At 41.3% G+C, this 16,755-nt stretch overlaps 1 protein-coding gene across 4 annotated transcripts in view; it reads right to left on the bottom strand.

Moving 5' to 3' along the window:
* Positions 1-605: 605 nt before the first annotated feature.
* Positions 606-16,755, bottom strand: part of g2e3 (G2/M-phase specific E3 ubiquitin protein ligase) — an 18,121-nt gene continuing 1,971 nt past the window's right edge. The window contains exons 2-15 of one of the 4 annotated variants that reach the window (XM_039009748.1): positions 16,385-16,474; positions 16,161-16,258; positions 15,846-15,947; positions 15,201-15,325; positions 14,748-14,916; positions 14,385-14,491; positions 14,091-14,207; positions 13,864-13,988; positions 13,601-13,712; positions 12,946-13,247; positions 11,686-11,867; positions 10,577-10,749; positions 1,474-1,685; positions 606-1,288 (exon numbers count right to left, since the gene is read on the bottom strand). In XM_039009748.1, the coding sequence (XP_038865676.1) occupies positions 1,041-1,288; positions 1,474-1,685; positions 10,577-10,749; positions 11,686-11,867; positions 12,946-13,247; positions 13,601-13,712; positions 13,864-13,988; positions 14,091-14,207; positions 14,385-14,491; positions 14,748-14,916; positions 15,201-15,325; positions 15,846-15,947; positions 16,161-16,258; positions 16,385-16,430 (2,118 nt within the window). In that variant the 5' untranslated portion in view covers positions 16,431-16,474 and the 3' untranslated portion in view covers positions 606-1,040. Of the gene's footprint in view, positions 1,289-1,473; positions 1,686-10,576; positions 10,750-11,685; positions 11,868-12,945; positions 13,248-13,600; positions 13,713-13,863; positions 13,989-14,090; positions 14,208-14,384; positions 14,492-14,747; positions 14,917-15,200; positions 15,326-15,845; positions 15,948-16,160; positions 16,259-16,384; positions 16,475-16,755 lie in introns of those variants that run through there. The other 3 variants (XM_039009749.1, XM_039009752.1, XM_039009751.1) reach the window with 3 other exon arrangements.

Here is a 16,755-nt window from a genome sequence, read left to right as displayed (position 1 = left end):
AACATCTTGGCCATGTCCTGTTATAATCTCCACCCGGCACAGCCAGAAGAGGACTGGCCACCCTCATAACCTAGAGAGGAACCAGGCTTCTTCCTAGGTTTTGGCCTTTCTAGGGAGTTTTTCCTAGCCACCGTGCTTCTACACCTGCATTACTTGCTGTTTGGGGGTTTTAGGCTGGGTTTCTGTACAGCACTTTGATATATCAGCTGATGTAAGAAGGGCTATATAAATACATTTGATTTGATTGAGCCTGACCCTGAATTGCACACTGCAGTCGGGTGCGTTGGAGTCCGTATGGGAGTTGCAGTGATGAGACAAGACTGTAACTACCAATTGGACACCACTTCTTTAAGTCTCCTAAATATCACCATCTACTGTACCCGTGGGCGTTGCTACCACAACTTTCGATGACGAGTAGCCCAGCTTTACTCTTGGATTTTTTGTGTGTATATATAAATATCACATCACTGGTCTGCTTGATTCAAATAGGTTTCCAAACCCCTCACTAGGATATTTCACTGCAAAATGATACGTGCATATCAGTGGATTCAGCATGCCCCAATACATTCTGAATACTGCTGTGATGGTTGAGATTTTTACCCCAAGTATATAACATGCAAACATTTTATTTGGCATGAGTAAAGTTACTAAAAATATAAAATACAAAAGCCAACACAAGAAGCTAAAACAATCACAAAAACATCAACTGTAGCATAATTAACTTTACAGAAAACATTGATTCACTTCAATATGTACAACATAAAATAAATTTAAGAATCCCAAATGAAGCAACAAACATTACCATTCAAACAAATGTAGCACCTATCATGAGCCGTCTGAATTAGTGTGAAAGTCAACAGCTGAAGCCTATAATGGAAAATTCATATCTGTCATGATGGACATACCCTACATAAATCTTCTATAAAAGTCTATGAGGTGACCCCTTTTTAATTGAAGTCCAAAATCCAAATGAAACATGTCCCTCAAGTTCAGTAATAGTCTGTTAAAGCTGTGTTCATATAGAACAAGACGGTCTGTGATCAAATGGCCTGCATCACTGTGAGCTGGCACACTGCATACTCCATATTCTTCTTAAAGACTTGGTAGGATGGCACCACAGGCAGCACCAGGTGGTTAGAGCTGGGTTGGCTCTTGGGAAAGGCCCCGGCAGGGTCCAGGGGGTTGAGGAAGGATACGGTGGGGTTGGGGCTGAACCCTATGGCTGGCACCACATCAGCGGATGTGGCATAGATGAGCACGTCCTCTAGCGATGTTGCACATCTGCCAACTGTAACCAGTGAACAGAGAGACTGGTGAGGATGGGTAATATATGGAGATAGACAGGGACATTCATGTGCTTGTGTTAGTTTTACTGAATAGACTTGTAATAGTAGTGTACACTGTCTGAATGGCCTTTGAGTGTGTATTTTTAATCACATATATCAATCAATCAGTCATTGGAGGTCAAAGTACCTTCACACTCCACTAGGTAGTGTCTCCAGAAGGTGACCACAGCACTCTCCTTCCCTGTGGTCTCTTCCTGTTCTGAAAACTTAACAGTGAAGAGGGCAGACATGGTCTCAGCAGTCAGCTTGTCAGGAGAGGAACAGAACAGACTAACAAAGGCCCCCGGAAACATCTGGACCTGGTCAAACACACCAAGGGTTTTCAAACCTTCACAGAACCTAAAAGCACAAAAAGGTTCAACAAAATATAGTTAAAGGCCTAGTAAAATCCAAATTGTGATCTTCCTGAGTTATATATATATCCATCCACACTATGAGGTTGGAATAATACTGTGAAAATTATGATAATGCCCTTTTAGTGTAAGAGCTGTTTGAAAAGACCGCCTGAAATCTCAGCCAGTTTTGGCCTGCCTGGTGACATCACCAAGCGGTAAATTAGTTAATCAACCAATAAGAAAAAGTTCAAACCTCTCTGCCAATAACAGCTAGTTTTACATTTTCCACTCCCCACAAGACCAGTACCAGACAGTTCTAGCAAAACTCTTGCTTGAGAAATTGCTCTTTGCTAAGAAGCTATTTTGGTTTATTTTTTACCATTTTAATTGAAAACAAGTAACACGGAACCCAAACCGGCTGCACACGTGCGCCATCATGCATACATTTATTTTGTCCCCCTACACCAAACACGATCACAACACGCAGGTTAAAATATCAAAACTAACTCTGAACCAATGACATTAATTTGGGGACAGGTCGAAAAGCATTAAACATGTATGGCAATTTAGCTAGTTAGCTTGCACTTGCTAACTAATTTGTCCTATTAAGCTAGCTTGCTGTTGCTAGCTAATTTGTCCTGGGATATAAACATTGAGTTATTTTACCTGAAATGCACAAGGTCCTCTACTCCGACAATTAATCCACACATAAAATGGGCAACCGAATAATTTCTAGTCATCTCTCCTCCTTCCAGGCTTTTTCATCTTTGAACTTATATGGTGATTGGCATCTACACTTTTACCACGACAACCGGCAAAACATTTTGTCTTTCAATCACCCACGTGGGTATAACCAATGAGTAGATGGCATGTGGATACCTGCTTCTTTAAACCAATGAGGAGATGGGAGAGGCAGGACTTGCAGCGCGATCTGCGTCAGAAATAGAAAGGAGTTCAATTTTAACCCTTGGTATCGCAGACGCTCGTTGGCGTGCACGAGCAGTGTGGGTGCAATAATTGAATAGCATGGATTTCTACATTTATTTTGCAACGCTCGCGCACGTGACATGTCCGGTCTGGTCAGCATGTAAGGTACTTAATTGTTACCCAGAAATGGCTGCATTGGACCTTTAACATATAGTTAACAAAACCCTGGCTCACAATGTCTTAAACATAGTTAAAGTGCATTCGCACCCCATGACTTTTTCCTCAATCTACACACAATACCCCATAATGACAAAGCGAAAACTGGTTCAGAAATGTTTGCAAATGTATTTAAAATAAAAAACAGAAATACCTTATTTACAAAAGTATTCAGACCCTAAGCTATGAGACTCGAAACTGAGCTCAGGTGCATCCTGCTTCCATTGATCATCCTTGAGATGTCTCTACAACTTGGGAGTCCACCTGTGTAAATTCAATTGATTGGACATGATTTGGAAAGGCACACACCTGTCTATATAAGGTCCCACAGTTGACAGTGCATGTCAGAGCAAAAACCAAGCATTGAGGTCGAGGGAATAGTCTGTAGAACTCTGAGACAGGATTGTGTCGAGGCACAGATCTGGGGAAGGGTACCAACAAATGTCTGCAGCATTGAAGGTTCCCAAGAACACAGTGGCCACCATCACTCTTAAATGGAAGAAGTTTGGAACCACCAAGACTCTTCCTAGAGCTGACCGCCCGGCCAAACTGAGCAATCTGTGGAGAAGGGCCTTGGTCAGGGAGGTGACCAAGAACCAGATGGTCACTGACTGAGCTCCAAAGTTCCTCTGTGGAGATGGGAGAACCTTCCAGAAGGACAACCATCTCTGCAGCACTCCATCAATCAGACCTTTATGGTATAGTGGCCAGACGGAAGCCACATGACAGCCAGCTTGGAGTTGGCCAAAAGGCACCTAAAGGACTCTCAGACCATGAGAAACAAGAATTCTCTGGTCTGATTAAACCAAGATCAAACTCTTTGGCCTGAATGCCAAGCATCACGTCTGGAGGAAACCTGGCACCATCCCTACGGTGAACCATGGTGGTGGCAGCAGCATCATGCTGTGGGGATATTTTTCAGCGGCAGGGACTGGGAGACTAGTCAGGATCAAGGCAAAGATGAACGGAGCAAAGTACAGAGAGGTCCTTAATGAAAACCTGCTCCAGAGCACTCAGGACCTCAGACTGGGGCGAAAGTTCACCTTCCAACAGAACAACAACTAAGCACACAGCCAAGAAATCGCAGAAGTGGCTTCGAGACAAGTCTCTGAATGTCCTTGAGTGGCCCGGCCAGAGCCGACTCGAACCAATCGAACATCTCTGGAGAGACCTGACTGGGGCGAAGGTTCACCTTCCAACAGGACAATGACCCTAAGCACACAGCCAATACAACGCAGGAGTGGCTTCGGGACAAGTCGAACATCTCTGGAGAGACCTGAAAATAGCTGTGCAGCGACACTCCCCATCCAATCTGACAGAGCTTGAGAGGATCTGCAGAGAAGAATCGGAGAAACTCCCCAAAAACAGGTGTGCCAAGCATGCAGCGTCATACCCAAGACGACTCGAGGCTGTAATCACTGCCAGAGGTCCTGGAAACCGTCAAAGGGTCTGAATACTTACCGAATGCACTGTATAGTAGAATTCTAACCTTTTAAAATGGTCTACGTTTACGTACTGTATATACTGTACCAGTCAAAATTTGACACACCTACTCATTCAAGGGTTTTTCTTTATTTTTTCTATTTTCTACATTGTAGAATAATAACGAACACATCAAAACTATGAAATAACACACGTAGTAACCCAATTTTTTTTAAACAAATGTAAATATATTTTAGAGTCTTCAAAGTAGCCACCCTTTGCCTTGATTACAGCTCTGCAGACTCTTGGCATTCTTTCAACCAGCTTCACATGGAATGCTTTTCCTACAGTCTTGATTGAGTTCCCACATATGCTGAGAATTTGTTGGCTGCTTTTCCTTCACTCTGCGGTCCAACTCATCCCAAACCATCTCAATTGGGTTGAGGTCGGGTGATTGGAGGCCAGGTCATCTGATGCAGCACTCCATCACTCTCCTTCTTGGAGGTGTGTTGGGTCACATTTGAAATCTTTTAAATGGGTTTGGAAGAACAGGGAAAGAAAAGGGAAAGAAAATACTTAATAGGGCTGACTGACCTATGATCTCTGTTCTGACATCCTGGTGAGGCCCGATCACCTTCACTAGAAACACTGAAGACATTGGGTGAGATTTACAGTTGAAGTCGGAAGTTTACATACACTTAGGTTGGAGTCATTAAAACTCGTTTTTCAACCACTCCACACATTTCTTGTTAACAAACTAGTTTTGGCAAGTCGGTTTGGACATCTACTTTGTGCATGACACAAGTCATTTTTCCAACAATTGTTTACAGACAGATTATTTCACAATTCCAGTGGATCAGAAGTTTCCATACACTAAGTTGACAGTGCCTTTAAACAGCTTGGAAAATTCCAGAAAATTATGTCATGGCTTTAGAAGCCTCTGATAGGCTAATTGACATCATTTGAGCCAATTGCAGGTGTACCAGTGGATGTATTTCAAGGCCTACCTTTAAACTCAATGCTTCTTTGCTTGACATTATGGAAAAATCAAAAGAAATCAGCCAAAACCTCAGAAAAAAATTTGAGACATCCAACAGTCTGATTCATCCTTGGGAGCAATTTCCAAATGCCTGAAGGTACCACGTTCATCTGTACAAACAATAGTATGCAAGTATAAACACCATGGAACCACGCAGCCGTCATACCGCTCAGGAAGGAGACGCATTCTGTCTCCTAGAGATTAAGGTAATTTGGTGAGAAAAGTGCAAATCAATCCCAGAACAACAGCAAAGGACCTTGTGAAGATGCTGGAGGAAACAGGTACAAAAGTATCTATATCAACAGTAAAACGAGTCCTATATCGACATAACCTGAAAGGCTGCTCAGCAAGGAAGAAGACACTGCTCCAAACCCACCATAAAAAAGCCACACTACGGTTTGCAACTGCACATGGGGACAAAGATCGTACTTTTTGGAGAAATGTCCTCTGGTCTGTTGAAACAAAAATAGAATTGTTTGGCCATAATGACCATCGTTATGTTTGGAGGAAAAAGGGGGAGGCCTGCAAGCCGAAGAACACCATCCTAACCGTGAAGCACGGGGGTGGAAGCATCATGTTCTGGGGGTGCTTTGCTGCAGGAGGGACTGGTGCACTTCACAAAATAGATGGCATCATGAGCATGGAAAATTATGTGGATATATTGAAGCAACATCTCAAGACATCAGTCAGGAAGTTAAAGCTTGGTCGCAAATGGGTCTTAGAAATGGACAATGACCCCAAGCATACTTCCAAAGTTGTGGCAAAATAGCTTAAGGACAACAAAGTCAAGGTATTGGAGTGGCCATCACAAAGCGCTGACCTCAATCCCATAGAAAATTTGTGGGCAGAACTGAAAAGTAAAGAAAACTTTAAACTCGTCTCTCAATTTAAAAAAAAAACATGTCAATAGTTTGCCCCTTGATAACCAGCGCACTTCTGTATGTTGTAAAAGCCTTACATGGTCTTTGCCAATATCATTGCATAGTGCAGAAAATACACAAGAATTCAGGGGCCTTGCTTTAACTTCTTTGGGAAAGGGGGGCAGTATTGAGTAACTTGGATGAATAAGGTGCCCAGAGTAAACTGCTTGTTACCCAGGCCCAGAAGCTATGATATGCATATAAGTAGTAGATTTGGATAAAAACACTCTAAAGTTTCCAAAATTAAAATAATGTCCGTGAGTATAATAGAACTCATATGGCAGGCGAAAACCTGAGACAAATCCAACCAGGATGTGGGAAATCTGAGGTTTGTAGTTTCATTTAACTGCTCTAGGATAGGGGGCAGCATTTTCATTTTTCGATAAATAGCGTGCCCAATTTCAACTTCCTTCTACTCATCCCCAGAATATAAGATATGCATATTATTAGTAGATTTGGATAGAAAACACTCTGAAGTTTCTAAAACTGTTTGAATCATGTCTGTGAGTATAACAGAAGTTATGTAGCAGGCAAAACCCAGAGGACTAACCATTCAGATTTTTTATTTTTTTTGGTCACTGTCTGTTCAATGAAATTTCATTGGGATACTAGATTTCTAATCAACCTGTTTGCAGTTCCCACCGCTTCCACTGGATGTCACCAGTCTTTGGAAATTGGTTGAGGTTATTCCTTTGTGCAATGAAGAAGTACGGCCATCTGGAATCAGTGTAACGTTATGTGTACTGTTTGAGAGTTGCGCAAGACTAGAAAAGTAGCGTTAGTTTGTTGTCCTCCTGTATTGAAAACAAATAGACCCGTCTTCAATTTGATAGATTATTAACGTTTAAAAATACCTAAAGTTGTATTACAAAAGTAGTTTGAAATGTTTTGGCAAAGTTTAGAGGTAATTTGAGATATTTTGTAGTGACGTTGCGCAAATTGGAAGCTGTTTTTTTCTGGATCAAACGCACCAAATAAATGGACAATTTGGATATATATGGACGGAATTAGTCTTACAAACGGACCATTTGTGATGTTTATGGGACATATTGGAGTGCCAACAAAAGAAGCTCGTCAGAGGTAAGGCATGATTTATATTTTATTTCTGCGTTTTGTGTTGCGCCTGCAGGGTTGAAATATGCTACACTCTCTTTGTTTACTGTTGTGCTATCATCATATAATAGCATCTTATGCTTTCGCCGAAAAGCCTTTTTGATATCTGACATGTTGGCTGGATTCACAACGAGTGTAGCTTTAATTTGGTATCTTACATGTGTGATTTAATGAAAGTTTAATTTTATACAATTTTTTTTGAATTTGGCGCTCTACATTTTCCCTGGCTATTGGCCAACTGAGCGTCCCACATATCCCAGAGAGGTTAAGTGATTGCCTATCTAATATGCTGTGTCTATGGGGCCAGATTGCACTTCCCAGGGCTTCCAGCAGGTGTCAACAGTCTTTAGAAAGTTGTTTGAGGCTTCTATTGTGGAAGGGGGTCGAATAAGAGCTGTTTCAACAAGTGGACTAAGGTGTGGCCAATGAGTTGTTTACTGCGCGGTCACGCCGTTCCTTCTTTTTCCTCTGTAATGAATACGCTATTGTCCGGTTGGAATATTATTGAAGATTTATTATAAAAAGACCATAAGGATTGATTGTAAACATCGTTTGACATGTTTCTACAAACTGTAATGGAACTCTTGACTTTTCCTCTGGATTTTGTGCTCGCACATTGTGCCTTTGGAATAGTGAACTAAACGCGCAAACAAAACGGAGGTATTTGGACATAAATATGGACGTAATCGAACAAAACAAACATTTATTGTGGAAGTGGGAGTCCTGGGAGTGCATTCCGATGAAGATCAGCAAAGTGAAGATTTATAATGCTATTTCTGACTTTTGTTGACTCCACAATTTGGCAGGTAACTGTATGGCCAAAGAAATATCCGCCATGTTGTGCAGTCAACAGTCAGAAATAGCATTATAAATATTCACTTATCTTTGATGATCTTCATCAGAATGCACTCCCAGGGATCCCAGTTCCACAAAAAATGTTTGATTTGTTCGATAAAGTTCATCATTTATGTCCAAACACCTCCTTTTGTTAGGGCGTTTAGTAAACAAATTGAAACTCACGAGGCGCGGGCAAGTCCAGTGGGAATGTCGGACGAAAATTCCAAAAAGTTATATTAGTTGTCGTAGAAACATATCAAACGATGTATAGAATCAATCTTTAGGATGTTTTTATCATAAATGTTCAATAATGTCCCAACCGGAGAATTCCTTTGTCTGTAGAAAAGCAATGGAACGAGAGCTACTTCTCACATGAACGAGCGTCAAGTTTGTGGCACTCTGCCAGACCACTGACTCAAAGAGCCCTTATGAGCCCCTCCTTTACAGTAGAAGCCTCAAACAAGTTTCTAAAGACGGTTGACATCTAGTGGAAGCCTTAGGAAGCGCAAAATGACCCCATAGGCACTGGGTATTCGATAGGCCAAGCTTTGAAAAACTACAAACCTCAGATTTCCCACTTTCTGGTTGGATTTCTCAGGTTTTCGCCTGCCATATGAGTTCTGTTATACTCACAGACATCATTCAAATCGTTTTAGAAACTTCTGAGTGTTTTCTATCCAAATCTACTAATAAGATGCATATATTAGTAACTGGGACTGAGTAGCAGGCAGTTTACTCTGGGCACGCTTTTCATCCAAATGTGAAAATGCTGCCCCCTATCCATAAGAAGTTAACATACAAGCTTTTGTCTACTATGTTCCGTCCATTTTCTACACATCTGCTAACTGTCATATAGATAAGATGAGGCACTTTCTATAAAATGAGAGGGACAACTGTGTTCATTGAGCTTTTAACTATGCACTGTTGAGTGGATGGTTGATTCTCCATTTTGCAAATCTTATAATAAAGTGTTGTTTAAAATAATCTGCAGTCTCTCTTCCCTTTGATTAGAATTACCAGGACAGTGGCTACTTTGAAGAATCTCAAATATAAAATATATTTTGATTTGTTTAATACTTTTTTGGTTACTACATGATTCCATATGTGTTATTTCATAGTTTTGATGTCTTCACTATTATTCTACAATGTAGAAAATAGTAAAAATAAAGAAAAACCCTGGAATGAGTAGGTGTGTCCAAACTTTTGACTGGTACTGTATGTTTGAGAAACAATAAAAACAAATTGAGAAATGGTGAAACTAGGGATGCATGAAATATAGGTGAACATATCGGAATCAGCTGATATTAGCTAAAAATGCCAACATTGGTATTGGTCTGATGTCTAGTTCAACGCTGATGTGCAAAACCGATGTCAAAGCTGACGTGCATACCTATGTAACATGACGTAATGACGGCAAGTAAAATTTTGCGCTACATTTGCAACACAGCATTTCTAACCTAGCCCACAATGTCTGCTGTGTGGATTTATTGGCCAGTATGAGATATGGCTTTTTCTTTGCAACTCTGCCTAGAAGCCCATCTCCTGCTCAGTTGTGCACCGGGGCCTCCCACTCCTCTTTCTATTCTGGTTAGCCAGTTTGCACTGTTCTGTGAAGGGAGTAGTACACAGCGTTGTACGAGATCTTCAGTTTCTTGACAATTTCTCGCATGGAATAGCCTTCATTTCTCAGAACAAGAATAGACTGATGAGTTTCAGAAGAAAGTTCTTTGTTTCTAGCCATTTTGACCCTGTAATCGAACCCACAAATGCTGATGCACCAGATGCTCAACTAGTCTAAAGAAGACCAGTTTTATTGTTTCTTTAATCAAAACAACAGTTTTCAGCTACAATAGTTATTTACAACATTAACAATGTCTACACTGTATTTCTGATCAATTTGATGTTAGTTTAATAGACAAAAAAGGTGCTTTTCTTTCAAAAGTGACCCCAAACTTTTGAACGGTAGTGTACGTAAATGCCAACAAAATAACTTTTTGGTCAGTGTGGTGTGTGTGTGTAACCTTTATTTAACTAGGCAAGTCAGTTAAGAACAAATTCTTATTTACAATGACGGCCTACCCAGGCCAAACCCGGACAACGCTGGGCCAATTGTGCGCCGCCCTTTGGGACTCCCAATTACGGTCGGATGTGACACAGCCTGGATTCAAACCAGGGACTGTAGTGACGCCTCTTGCACTGAGATGCAGTGCCTTAGACCGCTGCGTCCATGTGTGTGTGTTAACTATTTAACTGTACTATAATGATTAAAAGGACACATTTTTTTTTATATATCGGTTATCGGTATTGTTTTTTTTTTGCCAAGGAAAATATTGGATATCGGTATCGGCCAAAAATGTCATATCGTTGCATCACTAGGTGAAACGGTCAAAAAGGTACTCGTAAAAACATCGACATACGAACCTTTGGAAGGGTAACTGCATTCTTGTGATTAGGTGGAAGCTCACAATATCTTCAACAAGTGTGTCTTTGTCAGAAAGGCTGTCAACTGGTCTCATGCACCCAGCCACTTCCAGGTATTCTGAAGCTGACTGCATTGCCTCTCTCAATTCCTCCAAGGATCTAGATTCCTGAATCTGAAGCAAAAGAGTTGGCAAATGAGTTAAAGCCTTCCAGTGTTTCCCCTAGGATTTCTTTCTTTCTGTGAGAATGGCTGTGAGAAGGTCACTTCTGTTGACATTTTTAAAGGACATTCTACTCCAAGAAAAATGTATAATATAACCTGTAATCCAACTGATGCAGCATAGCTGCTTTAAATAAATATGCTGAAGCATGGCATTGCCCATCTGCATTTACCTCATTGAAAAACGCCCAAGACTCAATGCATCAAGCGCTACAAATACACATTGTAACGCCAGAGGTTTTTCTGGATCAAAACGGGGCTTAGGTGGTGGGCATGATGGGGGTGTGGTAGTGGCTGTGGCCAATGGCATGGTATCCGACTGAACATTTTATAGGCCGTCCGCTTGGCCGCAGAGACAAAATGTTGCTGTTTTAAAGACAATTTCCTGCAATTCTACACATTTTGCCACAGGGCGGAGAGAAGACTATGGTTTTAAAACTAGTTTCCTGCAATTCAACACATTTTGAAATGGCATATGTTGTGTTCTTATGCAATCTGAGTGACTCAAACATTATAACAAGATCCATGTCAAACCATGATATTTAGGGAATTTTTTATTCTGCCGATTATTAGTTCTCAAAGATTATCTTATTTAAAAATGTATTAGGTTCATTATGTTTTCTACATACTTCATATTTGGTTTTAGTCGTTTAAGTTTACACTGAACATTTTAAATATTTTTTGAGTGGCAATGATTTAGCAATGAATAGGTAGCCATAGGGTGGTCCAGCGGTCATATACTGCAGCAGTGGTATCTTAATCTTTCCTCTATCTGTCCTATCCAATTAACTCTTTTTTGGGGGAGAAGTGCGACTGCCCAACATTTAAAAATAATCTATCTAGAATCTATTCAGCATCTGAGAAAAAAGAGACATGGTAAAAGATGTACCTTCTTGACTTTGTCTGTGAATCCAGTGTTGCCCATGTCCTCCACAGTGAGAGGAGTATCCCTGGGGAAGTTGAACAGGTGCTGGTATAGAGCCCTGGAGAAGAAGCCCAGAGGAGGTCCCCCGTGGATCAGACTCAGGGACAGCAGACACCCTACGTCAAAGTAGACATCCTCCCTCAGAGCTAGGAAAAACAGGACATAGAAATGAGACAATACATAGAAGCTGAGAACCTATAGAAACCACATCCCCCGTGTTTGATAACAATGTAACCCCAAAATGTATTGCTGAGAGATTAACCACATTTTCAGTTAATTTTTTGTTTTTAAACAACTAATTGACCGACGTCGGTTCAATAATTTCCCCCCAAATTTTTTTGGTGTGAGATCAATGCGCACATGGTACAGTTTCTCTAGAGATAAATCAGATCCAGCCTGAACTGGGCGATGTATTAGGGAGTTGTAGTTTCCAACAGGCCAATATTCTACATAGTTTAGCGCATAAAACGTGGTAATTAAAAAAACAATGACCATAATCCATTGCGCATCTACTTGTCCGGTCTGTGTTTCTTTTACGCCTGCTACAGAAGAGATGGAAAAATGCACGATCGATATTACAGTAACACAGACAGATCTTAGTATAGATATTACAGTAACACAGACAGATCCTAGTACAGCTATTACAGTAACACAGAGAGAAAGAGATTGTGAGGGGATATAGAGAGCAGCTGTTGCTTCGAGAGGTTTCTCCATCTGAAAATACAAAATCTAAGTGATTGATAGTTGGTATTCAGCAGTCATAAAAGTATGCTTTATTTACTTTGAAGAATTACAAAATAGTGATTTTGTCAGACAGCATAGGCAGCTTTATAGAGATAAGATGACTTGGAATTAAATAATAAAGTCATCAAATACAACAAATGTAAAATACACAACTGAAATGATTTATTAAACTAAAGTGAATAAATGGTCATTAAGTGGCGTGTAGTAATGGGCAGTCACTACCATCATGGGACTTTATTAATTGTTATATTCTGTGTTGTTACAGCATTCAATCCCAATAATCGAAACCAAAATCTGTGATAATTTTTTATAGTCGAACACAAAAAGCACTAATCGCTCAGCACGACCAAAACGTAACTACGAATGTTAGTTTATGACCCCAGACTCAGCAAGGGATGGTGGTAGTGTGAGTTTATGATAGAGAGCTGGAGCGTGTTTTGTACGGGGGGGGGGGGGGGGGGGGGGTGGTTATTGACCTACCTTGTGCGTCGAGGGTCAGGTTCTTGGCACCATCGGGACCTTCAAAGACGGTATTTTGCAGCTGCTGCACCAGGAGGCTGAGGAAGCGCCGGGTGTTGCCGGGGCTGGAAATGTGCTTGCTGCTTGTAAATCTCACCGCCAGGGCATGGGACGACTTGAAGTCGCTCGTCTTCACTAGCTCCATGGCAGCCTCCAGGACCTTGTTCCCACTCACCACCACTGGCATGGACGGGTGGTGCTGTGATATCTGACTGGCAAGCTCCTGTAGGATCTCTTTAGCAGAGCTTCCCGACAACGATGGCCTGCCCATCATTAAAAACAATCTGTTTATCTCCAATATGGCTGATGTGTTCTTAGCACAGGATTTAAGGAAAGACTAAACAATTGCCCTGGAAAACATCTGGACTTTGTCTGTGTCGCCAATAATAATAATAATTATTATTTGTACGCATTTTGTTTTTATTGATAGATACCGTGAATAAGTAGTTATTGAGATATGGAGAGAGGGACATAGAATGGAAAATGGCGCAGTCGGGATTTGAACCCATGCCTCCAGGGACAATGTGTGGTCCAGGGCCGACAGCACTATCAATAGACCAGCCCCTGACTGAAGGGCGCCATTGGATTTTTGTCTGAAGACAATAATGTACAGTACCTTTTACAGACTATGGGTGATTGGCGAGGGGTCAGGATAAGACTCCTTTTAGAAGACCTGCTTCTTCTCTGCCCAGCGGGCTGTGGAGAGTCAGTGTGTCTGGGTAGTGAAGCTAAACAAAAAAGAAGACTGATTATAACAGAGATGTAGAGACTTCATACACACCATAATAAAAATCAGTTCTTCATTCCTATTATAACTGGTCTGGTCATAACTTCACGTCCAGTTAGACCAAAACAAACACAGTACGGCAAATAGACTACCTGTTGTATCTACAGCTGCTGCACAGTCCTCACAAGCCCAGTCAGTCTCAAAAGCGTTGACGGAAGCACACTTTCGGTGGGTACCTCTTGAGCCACAGAGCATGCAACGCAATATTTGAAACAATCTGAAAACCAAAAAGACATATGAGACTCAAATTTATTTGAGTAATAAACACATTTTTGCCAGTCAACCATTTCAGCCATACCCACACTACAGTAGAGCTTACCCAGTGCGTGAAGAGGTTGTCCGACCACTGCGGGAGAGACATTTGTTGGCATCACAGTGTTGGTACACCTGCAGTAACTCTCCATAGGCATTTTCTTCCAGCTCCCAGGCTGCATCTCTATGGCACACAGATACAGAATACTTTAGCTAAAACTCATAATGCCACAACACTAATACAATAGAAATGAGTCTTCTGCTCTGCTATCAACACCCCCCCCCCACACATCACACATACTGTAGACCCTGGAAAAGGCACAGGACAGTGATGAATAATGTTCTAGAAGGTGACTAATACCTCTCTGGTATGTGGATTCCCATCCGGAGCATCTCCTGCTGGAACATGTCCTTGTTGTTGCACAGAGTGCATCTGAAGAAGAACATGGCAGCACTGTGAGCCTGGTTCTGGTGGAATAGATAGAAAATAGATAAGAGATTGCATGCAGTCACAATTAACGGTTTTATGAAGCATTCATAAACTCTCTGTAAGACCGCCATAGATGCTTCACAAATCACTTATATGCCAATGTGACGCTAGATAGAGGTTGGAATAAGGGTTATAACACATTATGTAAAGCCCTGTTACAACACCTTCTGTATGAAGTTGCTTATAAATAATGTGTTCACTCAAGAGGGTCACTGCTAGTTTGGATGTAAGTACCTGTACACAGTCTCTGTGAAACCAGCTGCCATGGCAGGCAGGACACTTGAGGACGGAGTAGGAGAGAACGGCCTCTATGGGGTCCAGACACACTGAGCAAGACAGGGGCTCACTGACACAGGACGAGACTGGCAACGACTGGGTGGGACTGTGATCCTTGCAGTAGGAGCTGGGGGAAAACAAGCAGAGGTGCACCAAAGCATTAAGCGACGTTTCTGTTTCTGTGAGATAAGAGTGCGGATTTCTTTCTGATGAAGACCAATATGACTTAACCATTTTTTTGAATAAAGCTTAACCATACAGCTTAAGCATACTTAACCATATTTCTAATCTCAAAAACAAGAATTGAGCAGAATTCTCCCCTTGTTACTACATTTGCCATGGCTGCTGTGGATTATGTTTAGAATCTCTAGACACAAAACATACTGGTAAAATATAATCATGGTCACTTACGGAAATGGGTCTGTGAATTGAAAGATGAATTGGTGTTGTTTGCCACATGGAAAATGGACCATTTTCCGGCAGCTTTTGATGTAGCACCCAACTGAGGCACCGTTCTTCTTGCAGACTGCACACTTCTAAAACACAGGGTACACAGAAAGCAAAAATGTTTTTGAACAAGAATCCAAGCAACCAGAAACTATTGAAGGCTAAATCTAAAATATGTACAGAACGTTTCTTGTGATAAAAGTGCTACTTAGGCTTGGAGTGGACAAACACTTTAGGATTAGGCGAACCCTGATACAAACGTACACCATACTAAACAACTTGTACAGACTTCACTACTTTCAGTGGTCTCTCAGCAGGGGTGAGCAGCATTTCTGCTCGGTGAGTGATCAAGCTCCTGACCTCTACCTGGTGTGTCAAGCCACTCTGTAAAACTCTATTCTACTGAAACAGCTCGGAGACCATGCGGGCCATGGCAAGCACAGATTTAAATAGAACATATGTGTGTGTGTGTTTTGTACCGTATCTCTATGGCAGCAAGCGTCAAAGTGCCTGCTCAGCTGAAGAGGGTGAATGGTACCTAGCCTATAAAGAAACAGTAAAGTAGGCTATATAAATACTCACTCAACATGAATGAACACACTGACTTACTAGTCTGTAGGATCTGCTGACCTCCTGTTTAATATCATCCACCAAAAAGCCATAGATGCCTTCATTTTCCTTGCCACGCTGATACACTCCACTTGACATCAGCTGGAATATAAAAAAATCAGACACCGAAAACATTCTGTACATTTAAGCTTCCTTTAGTAAACAACTGAACAATAAAACAAATAGATTGCTACTGTTTGAATAATGATATTCCACAATGAGAAAATATTTTGGTTCAAGCTAGGCCATATTCAAATATTTTAACAATGAGTAATTCTAACATACACACACAAACACACACTCTCTCTCTCTTACCAGGCAAAAGTAGTGCACAGTGAGTTCATGTGACTTAAGTGTGATCTTCTCGCCATATTTGTCCGGACAATTTTCATTGAGTTTACAAAGTGCACAACCTTAAAATAGAGAGAGGTACCATAACTTTCTGCTAGGGTGGTTTGATCATGCGCGTGTGTTCGTTCACCATTGTCATCAAAATGTTATACTACAACAACATAATGGCCTTCATACTGATCACTCACAGTCTATTGAGTATTCCTGCTCAGATCTTTGAATCCTCCTCTTCATTTTCAATAGTCAGACCGAAACGTAATTCTTCACGCGGAAATTGCCTGAAAAATGAATGTCATAGCTGTATTACAGAACTTTCAAGATACTAGACTGTCAAATACACACTGGGGCCGAGCTCTCTGCCATTCAGGACCTCTATACCAGGCAGTGTCAGAGGAAGGCAATACAAATGGTCAAAGACCAAAAAAAGTCACCAAGTCTGGAACCAACAGGACCCTGAACTTCCTGACTGATGTCTTCATGTTGCTTCAATATATCCACATAATTTTCTATTTTGTGAAGTGCACCAGTCCCTCCTGCAGCAAAGCACCCCCACAACATG

The sequence above is a fragment of the Salvelinus namaycush genome, chromosome 15 (assembly GCF_016432855.1).
Source record: "Salvelinus namaycush isolate Seneca chromosome 15, SaNama_1.0, whole genome shotgun sequence".
Lineage (NCBI taxonomy): Eukaryota > Metazoa > Chordata > Actinopteri > Salmoniformes > Salmonidae > Salvelinus > Salvelinus namaycush.
Note: the sequence above shows the minus strand (reverse complement) of the source record. Positions and strands in the feature narration are given on the sequence as shown.